Below are 21,014 nucleotides of genomic sequence, written 5' to 3'. Positions count from 1 at the left end.
ACATATCACTTTTTGGTGGACTGACCCTGTAGCACTCCAGAATAAATTGATTGCTGGTACTGCTTTTTTTCCTTTCTGAAAAACAGGACAGCTTGAAGTCATAAACCTGCTGTCTGTCAAGGTAAAATGACTGTGCTAGTGAAGCATGCTATCCTCACCAGAGTGAATCAATAATGCAAAATAATGCAACTAAAATAATCATAACAAGGCAGAAAATGACAGATGCACCAACACACCATTTATTTTTCTCCGCGCTCATATAACATTCTATATTTATTCTGATTATTAAAATATTAATGCAAAAAATCCCCCAAGTGAATATTCAAGGCTTTGTTACATTACTGCAATTGTGACTTAATATTTACAACAAAAAAAATATGGTTTTCAGAGGAGAAATGTGATTCTTGGAGTTATTGCTGCTTGAGCTTCTGCATTTGAGTGTGTATGGAGAGGAGCCCATAGACAATAAAGAGAAAACTCTGTTTTGAAGGGTAGACCGTTTGCTGACTGTTCGTTTGGATGACCTTTTGCTAAGCTTGCACTGCCACAAGTATACCAGACAATGTTCATTGGTAATATTGGCTCATATATTTGTTTTCAGTGCCAGGCACAAGGTTGTGAATTAGTAAGAGCAGTAGCTGGCCAGTATTTTATTCCCTACATTAAACCGCAGCCAAACTATTCATTAAATCAACTACCGTATTTATCGGCGTATAACATGCACCGGTGTATAACACGCACCCCAAGTTTAGGAGGGAATTTTGTGGAAAAAACTTTTAGGAGGGAAATTTAAGGGAAAAAAAACTTACATTTAAATGCCCATCAATGCAGCCTTATCAGTGTCCATCTGAAGCCTCGTCAGCGTCATTTGCAGCCTTGTCATGCAGCCTGTCCTCATTGCAGCCTTGTCATGCAGCCTGTCCTCATTGCAGCCTGTCCTCATTGCAGCCTTGTCATGCAGCTTGTCCGTCTTAGTGCATTGAGCACTTATGTTTTTAAAAATGGCGCCGCCGAGATGTCCTGTGTATCTCGGCGGCACCCGCAAGTTTTTGGCGGCTTTCGGCCGCTCTCGGACCTTCTCGGCGGCTTTCGGCCGCTCTCGGAACTTCTCAGCGGCTTTCGGATGCTCTCGGACCTCGGCAGCTTTCGGCCGCTCTCGGAAGGTCCGAAAGCCGCCGAGAAGGTCCGAGAGCGGCCGAAAGCCTCCGAGAATTTCCGAGAGCGTCCGAAAGCCGCGAGAAGTTCCGAGAGCGGCCGAAAGCCAGCTGCCCAGAGCCCAAAAAATTGTGCTGAAATCGCGTATAACACACACCTGCGATTTTCCCCTGATTTTAAGGGGAAACAAGTGCGTGTTATACGCCGATAAATACGGTAAATATGTCCAGTGCATCAAAAAAAGACGTGCTAAGTCTTACAACTTGTTTTCCTTAGAAAGCCACAAAACAAGCCTAAAAATGACTGTCTCCTGCCAGCAGGACCTTTGCTTTCTGTGTGAAAGCAGAGGTCTCTTTGAAGAGATCTGACATGCCCACTGCTAAGTCACGCCTATAGCTCTGTAATCAGAAAAGCTCATGCTTCCTCCTGAATGGAGAGCTCCTAATCTGATTTATTGGGGGTTGTAAAGGTCCTACAGCTCTCCAATCAGCAAAGCTCATGTTTCTTCCTGATTAGAAGACTCTAGCTCTGACTCAGCAGAGCTTGAGCTGGATCTAAAGGGTCTCCATTCAGCAAAGCTCTGTTTCTTCATAATTGGAGAGCTCTAATTCTGACTCAGCAGGGGTTGTGTCATACCTATAGCTCTCCAATCAGTAAATCTCTGTTTATTCCCGATTGGAGAGCTCTAGTTCTCACTGGACAGGGGTTGTTTCAGATCTATGGCTCTCCAATGAGCAAAGCTCTGTTTCTTTCTGATTGGAGAGCTTTAGCTTTGAATCAGCAGGGGTTGTATCAGACCGATGGCTCTCTAATGAGCAAAGTTCTGTTTCTTTCTGATTGGAGAGCTCTAGTTATGAATCTGCAGGGATTGTATGAGACCTATGGCTCTCCAATCAGCAAAGCTCTGTTTCTTCCTGATTGGAGAGCTCTAGCTCTGAATCAGCAGTGGTTGTGTCTGACCTATAGCTTTTTATTCAGCAAAACTTGTGCTTCCTCCACTCTTTAGTCAGGAAAGCTCATGCCTCCTCTTGATTGGAGGGCTCTAGTTCAGCCTTGGCAGGGCTTTTATCAGACCTATAGCTTTCCAATCAGCAAAACTCTGTTTCTTTCTGATTAGAGAGCTCTAGCTCTGAATTAGTGGGTGTTGTGTCAGACCTATAGCTCTCCAATCAGCAAAGTGTGTGCTTCCTCCTGATTGGAAGGCTGTAGCTCTGATTTAAGCAGGGGGAGGGGTGGTGTCAAACTTCTGCAGATAAATGTTGATTCACCAAATACTCAGTGAGCTCCTAACTTCCTGTTTTGATATTGACAACACAGTTTCTTTGATGCATTGAAGTCCCAACCAGAGTTATCAACCCTGTGCTAACTGGACTGCAGATCTACCCCCACCCTCTCTGTCCCTCTCCAAATGCATAAATTGATTTCTTTCCCAATGCAGCTGTCTTAGATCCCTAGCGTATGCCTTCACACTGTGTGTAGTGTATGGGATGAAGGAATGGGTCCCGAAAGCCAGGTATGTTTTATTTTTATTTGGCCTGTGACCCCTTTATGGGGGGGGGGGGGGGCAATAAGAGACATTTTTGAATACTCAGCAATTCTCATCTATGCAGGGTGATGGGTTCCGGGGTAATCCAGTTGGAGAGGAGAGAACTGATCTGTAGTCCTCTCAGGATTATTGGTAAGTCATCATTGGGACCTGGAATTCGGAGGCTCAGAGACACTTTGAGTGGGAAAGAGCATCCAACTCTGATTGCAGTGAATTTGGCTCTAAAAGGGTTAACCCATCTGCAGGAAAGGCCTGAAAAGGAGCAGAAAGAAGTCAGCATTTGTCGGTGAGGTAAAGTGGAGTAGTTCACAGCTGTGAAAAAGTGTGGACTGTATAGGGATACAAGCATTGCTTGCTCAGCTCCTGTGGCCTTTAAGGTACCCTTGAGTAGTCAGGAACCCTAAACCCTGCTGTTAGACTGGTATTCTGGCGGGGAGCTGTTTTGTTTGCTTGGTTTTGAAAAAACAATACTGTTTTATTTTTGCAAACGGTAGCCTGGTATTTCTGGGCTACCCATATTATAGGGAATGGACTCTTGTGAGATATAGTCCTGGGGGCATAGTTACAAGAACTGACCTTCCAGCAGCCCCTGCAAGAATTTGAAAAGCCTCACGATGTTACAGAGAGTTGTAAAGCGGTTTCTCTCTACAGGAACGAGGTAAAAAAATAAAATAATGCTGGGACAGGATCTAGAAGGTGGGAGGCTAGGTTTGCGCATATACTTTTAACACCTTCACAAAATTCCCTTAACACTTAAGTTACAACTAAAGGAAATCTTTGTTTTGGATAGAGTAAAGAGTGATTAAATCACCCGTCAGGCTGATTCACCATCTCTGTCATGTATACCATTATCGTAGAAAGTGAAAGTAAAAGAAAATCCCAAATTTTGGGTTGTCCTTAGATCAGTATTGGAGGGGAAATCTTCCAATGGGGACACTAGTTCTGGTGACCCCGTGGGATTCTCTTGGAGGTATCCTATCACTTCCTGTGTTGGCTATGGGACAGGAAGCAAATGGAAATCTCCCCAAAGTGACACAGATGACAAAAAAAACAGATAGGGTAATTAACCCTCTCTTACGCTATCCAAAATGAAAAAAAAGGATTGGCCTTTAGTTGTACTTTACCCCCCCCCCCCAGTTATAGTATATAAATAGTATATATCAACCAATACAAACACGAGTTATTTTTGACAATCCAATGTTAGCTCACTTGAAAACTCTCTTTCATGTTGTGCATTCTACCTGTCTGCTATCTCCATCTCTTTCCACAATGTTTTGGATTCCCTGCATGCTTTGCAGCTTCTTCCCTGCTGTTTACCTTCAATTTATAAGGACTATATATCCCATGATACCAATTGCTGTGCTGACGCTGCCTCCTAAAACTCCTCCTCTCAGCACCTCTGTAGCTCACTAGTTCGTTTACAAACTTCAAGATCATTTAGATTAATAGAAGTAGGCTAGTCATAATTGAAATACAATGTGAAAATAAATATATGTTCACCATAGAAATTTTCACGATACGTAAATCAGCAACTCCAGCGCTGTAGGAGGTGATTTCACCACCACAGTTAAAAAAAAGAGCATATATGCCGAAGCATGGGGCCAGGGGTGGTGGTGTGATTAGCCCCTAACATTAGGGACGGATTACCCCCCATGCTTTGGCATATATTTTTTACTCTTTTTTGGCACAGATTGTTGTTTTTTGCTGAGTTAATGTTTTATTGTTACCATTATTTGCTTTTCAAGTACGCCATTCAGCTACAGCACTGATTTATTTATCTTGACAGCAACAGTGTTTGAAATCAGCGACTCCAGCTCTGTAGGAGGTGATTTCATCACCACAGTTAAAAAAAAATGGTGCACGTTTATTCATCATTAGAAGTGGGTGGATGCAGGGCAGTATTCCACTGGTGGGCATACCCACCTTTCTCTTTTTTCATTCACAGGCTGCATGAAAAAAAAGAACATGACAATATATGCCCAACAAGGACCAGCAACGTATTGGTATGTTGCTGGACTTTGAGTGGTTATACCAGAATGATGCCTGCAGGTTTAGGTATAATCTTGGTATCGTTTTCTTTTCAGCCAGTGCCCGGTTTTCATGTAAAAGCAATCCCAGCAGCTAATTAGCCGCTAGACTGCTTTTACAAACAGTGGGAGGGAATGACCCCCCCCCGCGATCTTCCATGGTTTTCTCAGCCTCTCCTGTCCCACCAGGGGAACGTGAGAATGCAGCCGGTGGTTCCACCAGCTGACCATAGAGCTGATTGAAGACCAGAATAGCTCCAATCATTTCTATGGCCTAAGAAACCGGAAGCTACAGGCATTTCATGACTTCTTTTTTGCCAGATATTAGATCTAGAGTCTAATATACCCCATTTTATTTTTTAAAAAGAGTACCTGTCACTACTCTATTGCTATCATAGGGGATATTTACATTCCCTGGGATAACAAAAAAATGATTAAAAAAAATGAAAGGAACAGTGTAAAAATTTAATAAAAAGGCAAAATAAATCAATAAATAAATAAAGCTCGCACACAAAGGTGAACGCAAGCGTTGTTCTCATGTCATATGTAAACAGCAATTGCACCATGCATGTGAGGTATCACTGTGAATGTCAGATTGAGGGCAATAATTTTAGCAGTAGACCTCCTCTGTAAATCTAAAGTGGCAACCTGTAAAGGCTTTTAAATGCTTTTAAAAATAGATCCAGTTTGTCGCCGCTGCATGGTTGTGCGCAATTTTTAAGCAAAACAATATTTGTGTCCGTTTTTTCCCCACAAACAGAGATTTCTTTTGGTGGTATTTGATCACCTCTGTGTTTTTTATTTTTTCCGCTATAAACTAAGAAAGACCGAAAATAATGAAAAAAATAATACTTTTTACTTTTCATTACAAAAAATGCAATACAATCAATTGTAGTCATACATTTAGCCCAATATGCATGCAGCCACATGTCTTGGGTAAAAAAAAAAAAAATAAGCGGATATCTATTGGTTTCCGCAAAAGTTATAGCGTTTACAAACTAGGGTACATTTTCTGGAATTTACGCAGCTTTTAGTTTATGGCTGCCTATCTAATTTCTTGAGGTGTTATAATGGCAGGGCAGTACATATCCCCCCTAAATGATCCCATTTTGGAAAGTAGACACCCCAAGGAATTTGCTGAGATACTCAAATACCACCAAAAGAAATCTCTGTTTGTGGGAAAAAAGGGACACAAATTTTGTTTTGGTACAGCATTGCATGACCGCGCAATTACCAGTTAAAGCAGTGCAGTGCCAAATTGTAAAAAGTACTCTGGTCAGGAAGGGGGTAAAACCTTTCCGGGGCTGAAGAGATTAAATCTCATTGTTTACATGGACAGATCCTTTAATAGAGACGTCATTAGATCCGGGCTTAAGCTTTTTATCAGGAACCAGAAGAGTTTATCTATAACCTTTTCCTGATGCCTCCTGTCTCTTTCAGGAATTGTAAATCTCCTTTAAACTATCCTTCCATAGTTTGATATTTAATGTGCTGTTATGTTAGCTAATTACTATTATATAAAATTATTATATTATTATTACAACAAAAAATTATCAAAATAATTATTATCAATAGGAAAACAAGATCATTTAAATCAGTATAAATGTTTTGACTTCTTTTTCATGCTGTGTTTTTATGCAGGTCCCAGAGTCTACGTGTTCCCGGCAATGTTCAGAAGGCCAGGTCAAGTTGATCAAAGACTTCTCCTGCTTTGAATGTCTTACTTGTCCTGAGGGAACCTTTGTAAACTCCACAGGTTGTCACTCTATCCAGCCCTTTTTTATTACTCTTACAATGTCAGAATATTACAGTGTATGTATAGCCAAAAAAAATTTTTTTTTGCAACCTCTTGCCCCAGATATTCAACAGGAATTAGTAGAAATCTCTGAAAGTGAATTTAGTTCCCCTCCAAACAGCTGTCCTGGAACAAGTGTCCTTTTTAGAAGATTTCCACTCACTTCTTGTTCTTTCTCAGTGACCATGGTCATCTGTACAAGTGACTATACCCAGTAGAGATTCAGCCAGCTATAAAAACTTAACAGAAAGTCTAACCCCAATGGTTTTGCCTAGAAATACACTTTAAAGGAGCTGTAAAGGCAGAAGGTTTTTTTATCTTATTGCATTCTATGCAGTAAGATAAAAAACCTTTTGTGCGTAGCAGCCCCCCCAGCACCCCCCTTATTATCTTCCTGAGCCCCTTCTCTCCCCAGCGATGTCCACGATCCCATCAGCCATCAAGGACACTCCTCCTGGTTGGCTGAGACAGAGCAGCTGCACCATTGGCTCCTGCAGCTATCAATCAAAGTCAGTCAGCCAATCAGGGGAGAGAGGGGTGGGGCCAGATCGGGGCTCCATATCTGAATGGATACACAGAGCTGTGATTCGGCTTGGGTGACCCCTGTAGCAAGCTGCTGGCTGAGGGGCACTCAGAGGAGGGACGTGCTAGGAGCAGCGGAGAGGGACCAGAGAAGAGGAGGATCCAGGCTGCTCTGTGCAAAACCAAATGCACAGAGGAGGTAAGTATAAGATGTTTGTTATTTAAAAAAACAAAAACAAAAAAAAATTTGCCTTTACAATCACTTTAAAGGAGAAGTATGGCCAAAGCTTTCCTGGCCCTACTTCTCCTATAGATCACAGGAGTGCATTTCCTTCTGCACTCCTGTGACCTGTTTTTAGTCAACAGCACGCTAAAGCCTGCTGTTAGATGATGTCACTCAGACAGTCCAGGCACTGAATGGATCTGTGCATTACAGTCTGGATCCACCCAACAGCCTAAATCGCCAGCTGGCTCAGCCTCTCAGTGATCTTCTGGGAGACTGAGCCAGCCACTCCCTCCCTCTGCACAGCTCAGTACTCCAGTGAGTGCTGGAGGCTATCGCGTACCTGGTGCTGGAGAGAGGGCTTCTCTTTCAGCTAAGTTCCAGACTCCCTTTACGGTGGAACAGGAGGTGTCAACCCCAAAGTAGCATGAGTCACCTGCTGGAAGGCTTGCAGAGATGTTATGACTAGGATGCCTGTCAGAGGAACACTCAGGAGTACAGCTGATGCACTGGAATGGTGTCTGCACACAGATGGCACCCGTGAAAAGCAGCAAGTCTACAGTAGCACAGAGAACTGGAGAGGAGTTGGTTGGAAGCCAAGGTCAGTTGCCAGGTGGGGATCAGAGCAAGTGTAGTCAGGTGAATAGCCGTCGGCCATGCATAGGAGAGCAGAGGGAGAAAATTCATTAAACAAGCCTTGGTCAGATCAGGAGGCAAGAGAAGGTCCAAGACAAGCTGAGTTTGGTAATAGGAATTCACAGAAGCAAGGGGATCACAGGAACAAACGCACTGGAAGAGATGAAGATCAACCAGCAATTGCAGAAATTTAATGACTTCCTTATAAAGACCTTTAAATAAGAAAAGAGAAATTGGGACTTTGGATGAGGCTATTAACTTGTGGAGGTTGGAGTATAAAAAACATGTTTATTAGCATAAATAGATGTTGGAATATATAACAAATATGCAAAGACAAGTAAAAGAATAATTTCACAGTATCTCAAAAAAGTGAGTACACCCCTCACATTTGTGTAAATATTTTATTATATCTTTTCATGTGACAACTCTGAAGAAATTTAAAAAAATGACACTTTGCTACAATGTAAAGTAGTGAGTGTACAGATTGTATAACAGTGTCAATTTGCTGTCTCTTCAAAATAACTCAACACACAACACCATTAATGTCTAAACCGCTGGCAACAAAAGTGAGTACACCCCTAAGTGTACAAAAATATCCAAATTGGGCCCAAAGTGTCAATATTTTGTGTGGCCACCATTCTTTCCCAGCACTGCCTTAACCCTCTTGGGCATGGAGTTCACCAGAGCTTCACAGGTTGCCACTGAAGTCCTCTTCCACTCCTCCATGATGACATCACGGAGCTGGTGGATGTTAGAGACCTTGCGCTCCTCCACCTTCCGTTACATGATGGCATTCATGGTTCCCTCAATGAACTGTAGCTCCCCAGTGCCGGCAGTACTCATGCAGCCCCAGACCATGACACTCCCACCACCATGCTTGACTATAGGCAAGACGCACTTGTCTTTGTACACCTCACCTGGTTGCCACCACACATGCTTGACACCATCTGAACCAAATAAGTTTATCTTGGTCTCATCAGACCACATGGTTCCAGTAATTCATGTCCTTGGTCTGCTTGTCTTCAGCAAACTGTTTGCAGGCTTTCTTGTGCATCATCTTTAGAAGAGGCTTCCTTCTAGGACGACAGCCATACAGACCATGTGATGCAGTTTGCGGCGTATGGTTTGAGCACTGTCAGGCTGAACCCCACCCCGCCAATCTCTGAAGCAATGCTGGCAGCACTCATACATCTATTTCCCAAAGACAACCTCTGGATATGACGTTAAGCACGTGCACTCAACTTCTTTGGTCGACCATGGCGAGGCCTGTTCTGAGTGGAACCTGTCCTGTTAAACTGCTGTATGGTCTTGGCCACCATGCTGCAGCTCAGTTTTGGGGCCTTCGCAATCTTCTTATAGTCTAGCTCATCTTTCGGTAGAGCAACAATTCTTTTTTTCAGATCCTCTAAGAGTTCTTTGCCATGAGGTGCCATGTTAAACTTCCAGTAGGAGAGAGTAAGAGCGATAATGCCAAATTTGCCACACACCTATTCCCCATTCACACCTGAGACCTTGTAACACTAATGAGTGGCACGGATGGGTGGCACGAATGGGTGGCACAGATGGGTGGCACTAAGGGGCACTGATAGGTACCACTGATAGATGGGACTGATGGGCACTGATAGGTGGCACTGATAGGTGGCTCTGATAGGTGGCACTGCTGGGCACTGATGGGCGGCACTGATGGGCACTGGTAGATGACACTGATGGGCACGGATATGTGGCACTGGAGTGCAGCACCGTTGTTGAGGCAGATTGCGGGCACTGATGGGTGGCACTGTGGGCACTGATGGGTGGCACTGTAGGCACTGCTGGGTGGCACTGTGGGCACTGCTGGGTGGCACTATGGGCACTGCTGGGTGGCACTGATGGGGGGCACTTATTTATTGATGGGTGGCACTGGCAGGGGGCAGGTGGGCACTGGCAGGGCTGGCCGTGATCGGGACTGATGTCCTGATCACGTCCGCCGGTGATCGGCTCTTTTTTTTCTCCTCGCGCTGTCAGCGCGAGGAGGAATAATGGCCGATTGCCGGCTCCGTTGTATCACATGATCAGCTGTCATTGGCTGACAGCTGATCATGTGGTAAGGGGTCGGGGTCAATAGACATAGTCCCGGCAAAGGAGGTCCGCGCTGTAGCCGTCATTTGGCTATAGCGCGGATCTCAACCGGTTAAAAAGTCCCTAGACCTTTTAAAAAATGCAGAGGTACAAAAATGATATAAAGAGTAAACCGCGCTATTCAAAAAATTTAAAAAAATATATAAATAAATTCCCTACAAGCAGCAACCCTAATCGTAATACTCCGATAATAGACTGAATAGGTGAAAAAAGTGAGCTGCGCTAAAAAAACACTAAAAAAATCTCTAATCACAAAAATTCATCAATAATCACAAGAGAAAATAGTGAGAAAAAGGGATACAAACAATTAGCTTGAAAAGTTAAAGATTTAAATAAATTGTATCAGTGAGTAATATCTTTTAAACATATAAGTGACAAAAAGATTTAGTCAGTGCCCATAATATAGTTAGCATAAATTACATATCCCTTATATATAAATCACATAAATTGTCAATATTAAAGAAAATAAACCAACACACCACCAATTTGTTGTAATAAATGAACAAAAAAACCAACAAAAAAGTTTTTTCTCCTTTTTTTTCCGAGGCGGTGGTCTACCTGCTGGAGTGCCCTTGTGGCCTGAATGAACACATTGGGAATATCCGTAGGGGGTACACCCAACATTCGGTTTCCAAACATTATCTCTTGGTGCACAATAGGGACCCCACTAACACAATTTTTTTGGGGATTGATAAGTTCAATCCCCATTGGAGGGGAACCCACATGGTGAGAAGCATCTCGAAACTTGAAATGATGTGGATACACAAACTAAAGAGTTATACCCCTCATGGCCTCAATATTGAAGTGGACGTAAATGCGTTTATTGACAATGCATGATATTTCCTTTTCTTTTTCTTTGAATTTTTTTTTTACATACAATATATAACTCTCTGGAAAAGTCTGTATATTTTAGGCTTTTTTCTTCTTTTTGCTATAAACTTGGTGTGAGTTCCATGAGTCTTTGCTAAACGATTTTTATGGGGTTTTTTGTTTCCACCTAGGTTGATTTTTACCCAAGTTTATTATTACATCCCTTTTTTTATGATGGTGGCATCCCTATATATACAACTGGTAACCAAAAATTTTTTTTTGCAGTATAAGCCCCTTGCTTACCTATTTAGATGGTTCTGCTCGCGTTGATTCATATTTAATTTTTTATGTATTATTTTTATATATCATTTAAATAAATATAATTTTTTTTTAATTAACCAAAAATAAATTTTCTTAAGGGAAAGTTTTTTCTCCTTTTTTTTCCCCCTTTGGACATATATATATATGTATGAGATTTTGATTGAACCTCTATATGTATATGGTCTATAATATATTTGATGAATTGAAAAGGGAAAAGGAAAAAAGATTTTTTTAGGTGAAAGAGAACTTATTTTAGCATGTTTTTTATATGTTTCATTAATGTATGCGACCCATAGCTCTAACTCTTGGTTCCCAGCTAACTCTGTTGGTTATTGACAGAGGTTTAACCTATTGTGGTAGTAGGGTAATTTTGGTCCTCTTTCCCTCATGTAACATGGCGGATTAGGAGATAATAGGGGCATTCTTTGTCCTCTTTCCCTTATGCAATATGGCGGACTGGGAGACGGTATGGAGCTCAGACCGAGGCTGCTTGTTTTATGTTTTGGTATATAGGCGGTGCGTCAGAACGCCGTCCCGCATCCCGTGAACACGTCCGTTCGTGATGAAGCGCGCGTAGGGAGGTATGGCGTGCTGACGTCACCGCATTCTACGCCCAACCAGGAAGTGCGGGCGGCACACGAGAGCCGGCCAGCTCATTTTTCTGTATTATACGATCGTATTCTTCTGTGTACATGTGAGTGCAATGTTGTTTATTTTTTTTATTTCCATTAAAATAAGAGGTTTTACGCTATGCGAGTGCCTTTCTGATTTTTTATATGATACACGATATCCTCGTTCCTTGTCTGGAGGCTTTGCATCAAGGATAAAGGCTGTGTGGCTCATGTGACGGTTCATCCAGAACTCCTGTGCTTTTGCCCTGTTGATCTCATTGACACTGAGATCTATAATTCTGGTAAGCGGCCTCCCTTCTCACTGGTGGAGGTGATTGCTTGGATTCCCTTTAACACAGAGCATTGTGGGTGTCAATTCCATATTTTCACTTTGGAAGAATTAACACTATCCTTTGGATCATTATTTCTGGGACTTTTTCTGATTTTTTTCTCAAAATTTTTTGTTGGTTTTTTTGTTCATTTATTACAACAAATTGGTGGTGTGTTGGTTTATTTTCTTTAATATTGACAATTTATGTGATTTATATATAAGGGATATGTAATTTATGCTAACTATATTATGGGCACTGACTAAATCTTTTTGTCACTTATATGTTTAAAAGATATTACTCACTGATACAATTTATTTAAATCTTTAACTTTTCAAGCTAATTGTTTGTATCCCTTTTTCTCACTATTTTCTCTTGTGATTATTGATGAATTTTTGTGATTAGAGATTTTTTTAGTGTTTTTTTAGCGCAGCTCACTTTTTTCACCTATTCAGAGGTACAAAAATGCATTGATGTGAACATGTTCCATAGGAAGCCATGGTAAAAAAAATGTCCTGCGTTTCTGCAAAAAGTATGCAAAAACGCATTGGTGTGAACCAAGCCTAGAGGGCTACCCTAAGCATATTTTTTGTGTCAAAGAAGCTCACACACCATTGTGGGTGATGAGCTTTGTGTGCATATTTATGCATGTTTTGCAGTGATTGCCATGCTTTTTTGTCATTCAACTTTCGCAGAAAAATTCCATCGCGTTGTAGGTACCATTGAAAATGAATGGCACCCAAACGTGTGTAGCGCATTTTGCCGTGATTGTCTAATGACAAAAAAGCTTGCCAGTCACTGCAAAATGCTAGGTGTGAATGGGGCCTTACATTCGTAAGTATAAACATTGTACCTACTGTACCTGAGCAGGCCATGGGAATCAAGTAAACACTGGTGCTTGGTAAAGGCTCCAGTCCATCTTTACTGGCAAAATACTGTAATGCAAAGTCCAGAAATGAGTTCCAATGTTTATCATATCCTAAAACAGCTTATATTACACAGGCCACTTACACATTTAGGCCATTTTTCAGAATGGTCAAAAGTCAGTCCTCTGACAACAGCAGGAGGGGTGGTTAGAAGAAAGGCCCTGCTAAGGTACAGTTGGGTCTAAAGTGTTCTAGCTAAAAACTTTTTTATTGAAAATCATCATTGATCTTTTCTGACATGTAACTATGTTCACCTCTTCAAATTCTTACAGAATGTACACCATGTCCTTCTGGCCAGTGGTCCAAGTCAGGAAGCAAAGCCTGCCAAGATCCAGCCTTTTTTTTTCTAACATGGAGGAACTATTATGTGATTGCCCTTCTTATATTTATGGGATTAATCATGGTCATTATTGTCACAGTGGCTTTGATCTTATTCCAGAATTGGAACACCCCTCTGCTTGCTGCTTCTGGTAAATTTGAGAGCTTTATGACTCTGCTAGGTCTGGTATGTATGTGTTCCTCCATTTTCTTTTATATTGGAAAACCTTCTGACAAAATGTGTCTTCTACAGCAGCCCATGCTTTCCTTGAGCTTCTCTATATTTCTTGGGCCAATACTGACCAAATCGATGCAGCTTCAGTTTAATTCCTTGTCTACTGGATCCTGTTTGTATTGGTTACTTTATCCAGGAAGATGGAGCATCCTAATATGTACTTTCCTGGGTCAGTTTTTCTTCTGTGCCTTGTATGTGAAGTCCTCCCAGCCCTTCTCGGTAAAGCTGGCATCACTTGACGTGAGTTCCCTGGCCATTTATCTTAGTTGTGAATGTGAGCCACTGCTCCAGTTTGGTTTGATGTTTGCCTATAATGGGCTGCTGGTCTTGTTATCCTTTATTTGTTCTTTCATGGCTGAACAACCCATCCACCAGTATCACATGGCAAGAGATATCACCATAGCCATGCTGACTGTGATTCTTGCCTGGATCATTTTTATACCCACTTACGTAAGCACAGACATTGACTACAAATCTCTCATTCAGATGGTTTTTATTCTGAGCAGCTGTCTGGGGGCTCTGTCTGCTGTTTTCTTCCCGAAATGCTACATTCTGCTCTTTAAGAAGGAAATGAACAACAGTGAATATTTCAGCACTTGTATTCCAAACAGTCAAGAGGAAAAGGCAAATGAGTAGACACAATTTAATTGGCTAACTTTCCTGAAATTTTGTTAGCATTATAAAATATCTTTAAGAATCAATGTTCTGATTTTAATCAATATGTAAATCACCAGCAGTTAAGCTAAATAAGCAGCTAAGGAGCACTTACTTAGGAAGCTGCTTGAATGCAGACAGCGCTTCAGGAAACAATGCATTGTAAATCTTGGTTGGAAGTTAAAGTGGTAGTAACCCTAAAAAAAATTAAAAATAAAAAAATGGATCCCCGTTCCTTTAAAGCATAAATAATAGCACAGTACCTGTATTTTGTAATTTGTCCCTTTCTATCATCTAAAATACCTGGCTGATCCTGCCTGGTGCTACCCACCCTTCTGTAAACTGACCATGTTTACCAAGACTGCTGATCCATGATTACTGTGGTCAGTTTACATGCTTCTGTCATCCCGCTGTCTCTGCTCTTTCCCCCTCTCCCCCTCCCTCCCTGCCTGTCAGCTAGTTTTTGCTGATCTGCTCCCCGCCCCTTCCCTCCTGCTGCTACAATAACTTATTTTCTTAGATTTTTAGCATAGGGAAGATACATATACAGAGAGATAAGGTTGCTGCATACCCCGGATAATATAATATGGGAAGTTTCCCCCAAAAGGGTTTTTTTTAACAGCAAACTGTGTGATTATCAAAAGATTCAAAGAAGATATTGGATTTGATAAAAGTTTTTATTGGTTATAAGCATCTAGTAGAGCATGAAAGTCAAGATATGAGCTCGGCACGGGGTATACCCATGAGGTGCAAATATTAAAACATGAAACATACATAGCATTGCATAGCAAACATGTCAATTAAGACAAAACCTATTACATAGCAAACATGTCAATTAAGACAGAAACTGATGTGTTTCAACCCGATTCATTCCCCTATGTTTTATTAAGTTATGTGCCCCTGTGTATGTTCTAAATAAAAAAATACACCACTTTATACCTTATTTAAAAGTGCCATTCAGCACTCAGGTGACCGTCTGCCTCTCTCCTCCTCTCCTCTCCTCCTGGCTGATGTCAACAGGGGATTTTCAGCCCCTCCCACTGTAGCTGTTAGATGGGGAGGAGATTGGCGGCCGGTCACCTGAGCTCTGAGTGGCACTCTGAAATAAGGTATAAAGCAGCATATTTTTTCTATAGATGTATCGCCTACCACAATTTTACAGAAGCCTGGTGGTGACTACCAGAGGTAGGGAGGGCTGACATAATTCCTCAGAGTGCAGGTTACTAGGCATGGTGGGTGATGAACAAGAAAGAAAGTTGGGCACCAGTCACTTTTATGCTTAAAGAGGAGCTGCACCTCAAAAAAAAATATTATAAGTCAGCAGCTACAAATATTCCAGTTGCTGACTTTAAAAAAAATGTACACTTACCTGTCCCAGGGTCCAGTGATGTCGGCAGCAGATGACGAGCAATCGCTTGTCTCTCAGCTGCCCCCACCACCATCCTCTGTCAGGGAATCGGGAAGTGAAGCGTTGCTGCTTCACTGCCCGGTTCCCCACTGTGCATGCGCGAGTCGCACTGCACGTCTCCACTGGTCCCCGCTGTGTCCTGGGAACTGTTTGCTTCCCAGAACACAACGTGGGGGGCGGGGCATCTGCGGCTAGCTGCAGCTAGCTTGTCCCGGAAATGGGTACAGATACCTGGATTATACCGGTATCTGCACCACCTTCCCCTTGAAAGGTGCCAATTGTGGCACCGGAGGGGGGAGGGTTCCGATGAGCGGACCTTCCACTTTAGGGTGGAGGTCTGCTTTAAACAAGAGAGAAGTTTATTTCTCAAACAGGAAAAATGTGGGAGAGAGGGGATAGGGCACAGGGCACCCTTAGTAACGATCAGCAACAGGCAGATTGGCAGACTCCTTAGGCAAAAATAGGTGAGATAAGGTAGACAGCAGTATAGGAAAAATAGCCTTTAAGCTGAACCAGCACATCTGTACTTTGTAAGATAGGCTGTCTCCTCTAGTAACTGAACTTTACTCACAGTGTCATACACAGATTCCCTTGGATGAGCTCTCTCTTGAAGTCCTCCCAGCCACTTCATAGCCTCCAGCTCATGAAGAGCCACCTCTGGTGCTTCCTTAGAACTCGATCCCACCCAAAGCATTTCCAGATCTTTAGCAGGCTTTACTCAACAGAAATTTGAACACCCGAATAGACCTCAGAAAGGCCTAGTAGCCAGGAGACAACCTGGATAGGCCTAAGGCTTCAGGCCTAGCAGCCAGGAGCTGTTTCACACACGTCCACCTAGGCCGCAGCCCTGGGCGGGAAGACTAATATCACCTGACTTCTCCCAAATAAATACTCTTTTCCAGCATGCAAAGCTGTTAGTCTGATTTGCTGAGAAAGGTATGTTTATTCATAGCCTGAACTCACTGTAGCTCATCACACTAATGTCAAAGGCAACAGCACCATCTACTGACAAAAGGTAGAAATCACAGCTAAACAGGATTAGCACAGAAGCCATTTGACCACTGAACACTACAAATTAGCCAGGCTGGCTACCATCCACCATAACTAAATTTACCTGTAGCCCTATTCTAGGACGAGGGTGCTTCATAGAACATGCACTGGGGCATATAACCGAATGGAACATAACAATTCTAGGAAGATAACAAAATGGATTTACAACCACTTTAAGTGGTCATCAGAAACAACTTTGATGTCATAGATTCCTTGGAGTCACTTTTGAAGTAGTAAGGCCTTAGTTTTAGAAGTTCTTTATACACTAAAACATATGTTAAAAAATACTGTAATATGATACTTTAGATAGCACTGGAGGTCATGATAAATCCATTTGATACAGTGTGCAAAATATATATAACTATATAATAAATAATTATAATTATCAAAATAATAATAATTAATACATTTATAAATTATAGTTTACTTTCCTCAACAGTAATACCGAAGGGTTGTATTGGACAAAAGGCAATTATGGGTGAAAACTTGAATACCCAAAAGTCTATGCAAACAAACAGTAAGAAATTATTAAAACTCCACAGACAGCATAGCGCTGATATTGCTAAACAATATTGCCAAAAGTTTTCATTTACAACACAATTGTAAAATATAATTACATATTTTAAAGGTCTGGCATCTCCAAATATAAGTGGTAATATCATTGCTTTATATCTATAAAGGTATATCTTGCTATAATAACATATGGTTCTCTTGCTGTAACATAAACTAGTTAAACTTTTTTTTTATAGAGTAAGGGAGGTTAGAATGTAACCATGGATTTTTATTGCTGTCTGCTCTTCCTCAGGGAAGATTTCCAATCCTGTGCCAGGGACCACTGTCAAGGGCACATACTTTGAAATCTCTCAAGGGGTGCCCCCCCCCAAACGTATGTACCATTTCTTGTTGTATGATTAAGAGCATGCAAGGAATGTTTGCTGCTAGTACTCAATTATTTTTTTGCCTTTTTCAAAATACTAATGAAATCAATGGAAAGCGAAACTTCTCAAGGGTAATGAAGATAGCAATAAAATCTGACAGATGTTCTGCTCCTCCCCTGTTCAGTTGAAAAATGTGTTTTTGTTGTGTGTGTGCCATTGGAGACATTTCCCATTTTGGTATTTAGCATAGAAGTGAGGGGAAATCCTACCCAATGGAAATATAGACAACTAAAAAATACATGACTCCCCACAACTAGAGAAACAAAAACGACTAGGGTTATACCTACATTAAGAAAAACACAAGGCTTTCTGACACAATTAGTTTCTTAGTATATGGTAGCATTTTATATAAGATTACCTGTTAGCACTTCAAATAATCTTCTAGATTGTAAGCTCTAACGAGCAGGGCCCTCTAGTCCCTCCTGTATTGATTTGTATTGTAAGTGTACTGTCTGCCCTCATGTTTTAAAGCGCTGTGCGAACTGTTGGCGCTATATAAATCCTGAATAATAATAATAATAATAATTTAACTTCTTTACATAAAGCCCTGATGTACATTGACACCACAGACAACCCAATATATTACATAAAGACCTTATGGCCTTCTGTGTCAAAACTGAAGGTACCCATGAATGTTTTAGTCTGACAAAAACTGTAGTCATGTGGGTATTTTTTTGTTACTTTCTTTAATTTTTGTTTTAAGATTGGAGCAAAGAGGAAACAATCAGGATGAGTAGCTTTTGATTATTTGCTGCATGGTTCTGGTATGTTTGGTATATCCAAACATTTTACAACTCAATATTTTTTGAACAGGTAAAAAAAATGATCACAACAATTTATAGAAAAATTATTATAAATGTAATTTTAGTTGCAATCAACTATTCTATATATTATTCTTTTTTTTTGTGCCAGGCCCCTTGTTCATATTGTTCATTTGAGTTATAGAAGCATTAGGATATGGGCTGCCTGATATTGATTTGATTTCCTAGATATTGTCCTTATAAGCAGCTTTTGTGAACAAACATCCTTCTGTTACAAATGCTCAATTTAAGTTTACGAATAGGTATTTAATGAGTCCTGCTTTACCTATGTAATTTCACAATATCAGACCATTGCCGTTCTTAATTTACATTTGGGGAGCAATATTTATACAAGGTGAATTGATACTTCTTGTTTCCATTTTGTTTATGTACCACTTTTACCTCTTGTTTTTTTATTTTTTTTATTGTAAAATCTCAATACAATTCAGTAAAAGAAAATATTCTATATTTAAGATCAAATATAAAAATAAACTAGTATAACATTGATATGAATAGTCAGCATGAGAACTGTCTTTATTACAGCACAGAAAACCAAAACAGGGTTGAATCTAACGTTCCACTTTGTAATGCAACTATACAGTATATTTACCTATGCATTCAATGTTTCATGTATCTCTATCATGGTTACATAATAGCAGCTTATCTAGTTACACACAGCATGCTAAGTATGCTTCCAAGAACCAAGAAATTATGGAATTTTCCCAATATGTACTATGACTTGTGCTTGGCCCAGATTGGTCACATTGGTAGTTTATTGCAGTTGCTCTTGCTATGGCATTGAAACACACAATGCATAAGGTGAGACACTTAGAGCAGTAATGTGTTTAACTGTGTTAGCCTTAGACAGGAGTAAGAAAGTAAAAATGTACATGATAAATTTCATGTGGCTAGCTAAATATATTTTGAGGCGCAAGCTTTTACCTTTTCGGGCATGGATTCCAAGCATGCTTTGAAGACAGAAATGAAGTGTTTAAGAAAGCTTGCACATTTATTTATATTCAGTTAGTCACACAAAAGGTATCACCTACATTTTTACTTTACTGACAGCAAACATTTCTCACAGAAGGCATGTGATTCATCTTTTAATTTGGATGAAAAAAGTTAAATTAAAAATTGTCTGAAATAGTCTGCATTCAACATGCCTCAAGAAACAATTTATTACATATAAATAATTCATGAAATATCATTTACCCTGTGTTATCCATTGCCAGTTAATAAATATGATTGGACTTTTGGTGTTTTTTTTTTATATAACTTACAACTTTATACAATAATCCATTTATGAGAAGGACTAGTCTATCTAAAAGTCTATCTAACTCTTGTCAGTAGTCACATTTGTAGTACACTTAAGTGAAGAGCCAACTGGATTAACTTGATGTTTAAACTGCTTACATATCAGGCTAATCAGTTTTCTACGCAGCTTGCTATGTCCAATCAACAACACCAGAGGGCTAAAGCCCATAAAAATATAGGCAGCAAAGTTAGCCATGGGCAACAAGAAGGTGGAAGCAGATGCCCCTTTTGTAAAGTTGTAGAAGTTAACAGCCACCACGTTGGTTCCCCAACAGATGACAAACAAAAGAACCAAAGTGGTGATTACCAAGGCTGCTTTCTTCTCAGAAGCCACACGATTAATAGTTTTTTGTGCAGCTATGGCCCTTGAATGCTGCTGCAAAGTGTACAGGGTACCTAGATTGGTAGCCACCATAAGAATAACAGGTATGATTTCATGAATAACCAATGATGTGGTGACAAACAAAAGGTTTGCATTAGGGCTTGGGAAGTTCCATACACAGCCCATCACAGGTCTGGTACTGGTGCTTATCAGTTGTACTGAAAATGTGGTGTTAGATTCCCCACGGGAAGTATATACCAAAGCTGGTATATAATACAAGCTGTTGAATATCCATAGTGCAGCTAGGGCTTTAATGGTGGTGATGAAAGAGTTTGCTCTCAGTTTCAAATAATGGCTCTTGATGCTGATATAATGGAATACACTCATGGAGAATGTGCCCCAGACACTCATGGACCTCAACAGGGTCCAAAGGAACATGAAGACCCGGCACCAAGAGGTGGAGAAGAGAAGATCTATCCCCATCTGGAATGTAACAACCAGGACATTACGAAAGACAGATAATAAAAGGTGAATGACAGTGAGGTTCATAAGTATCATATCAGAAGCTGGCATGGTCTTGTTCTCTACAGCATTGCTTATTATTGTCAGAAGCACCAATGAGTTGCCCAAAATTCCAAAGACTACCAAGACCATGTAAAAAGCAATATCTATTGGTATATCGGCCATTTCAATTAGCTGTTTTCTGTGAAGGAAGTTAGTATATCCTTAAATATTGGGAATAGCCTGATAAAGAAAAAGAATTAGGTATATTATAGTGTTCATATTAAAAATGTAATATTTTGAATGTAATAATGCCAAAAATAGCATTAAAAGTTATACTAGCGAATGGTAATTGTTTATAAAAAAAGATTATATTCCACCTTCACCCACTTCCATGATTGTACACCCACCCTACTGTCAACCATAGAGACTTGAATTATACAGTCACAATACAC

General features: G+C 40.6%; 2 protein-coding genes across 2 annotated transcripts in view; one reads left to right on the top strand and one right to left on the bottom strand.

The window, feature by feature from the left end:
* LOC143934189 (taste receptor type 1 member 3-like) overlaps window positions 1–19,675 on the top strand; it is a 53,031-nt gene extending 33,356 nt beyond the window's left edge. Inside the window, exons 5-6 of the mRNA XM_077457586.1 lie at window positions 6,370–6,484; window positions 13,292–19,675. Coding sequence (XP_077313712.1) covers window positions 6,370–6,484; window positions 13,292–14,208 — 1,032 coding nt within the window. The 3' untranslated portion in view covers window positions 14,209–19,675. The remainder of the gene's footprint in view (window positions 1–6,369; window positions 6,485–13,291) is intronic.
* Window positions 19,676–19,755: 80 nt separating this feature from the next.
* LOC143932987 (olfactory receptor class A-like protein 4) lies at window positions 19,756–20,745 on the bottom strand. Its single transcript, XM_077455910.1, has one exon. It carries the CDS (start codon window positions 20,743–20,745, stop codon window positions 19,756–19,758), a length of 990 nt encoding a protein of 329 aa, XP_077312036.1.
* Window positions 20,746–21,014: the final 269 nt, after the last annotated feature.

Source organism: Lithobates pipiens, unplaced genomic scaffold, assembly GCF_037356315.1.
Source record: "Lithobates pipiens isolate NorthernLeopardFrog02 unplaced genomic scaffold, aLitPip1_a1.2 Scaffold_27, whole genome shotgun sequence".
NCBI classification, from domain to species: Eukaryota; Metazoa; Chordata; class Amphibia; order Anura; family Ranidae; genus Lithobates; species Lithobates pipiens.
Note: the sequence above shows the minus strand (reverse complement) of the source record. Positions and strands in the feature narration are given on the sequence as shown.

Coding starts and splice junctions, on each gene's coding strand:
- LOC143932987 (XM_077455910.1), bottom strand. CDS start 20,745: ATGGCCGATATACCAATAGATATTGCTTTTTACATGGTCTTGGTAGTC.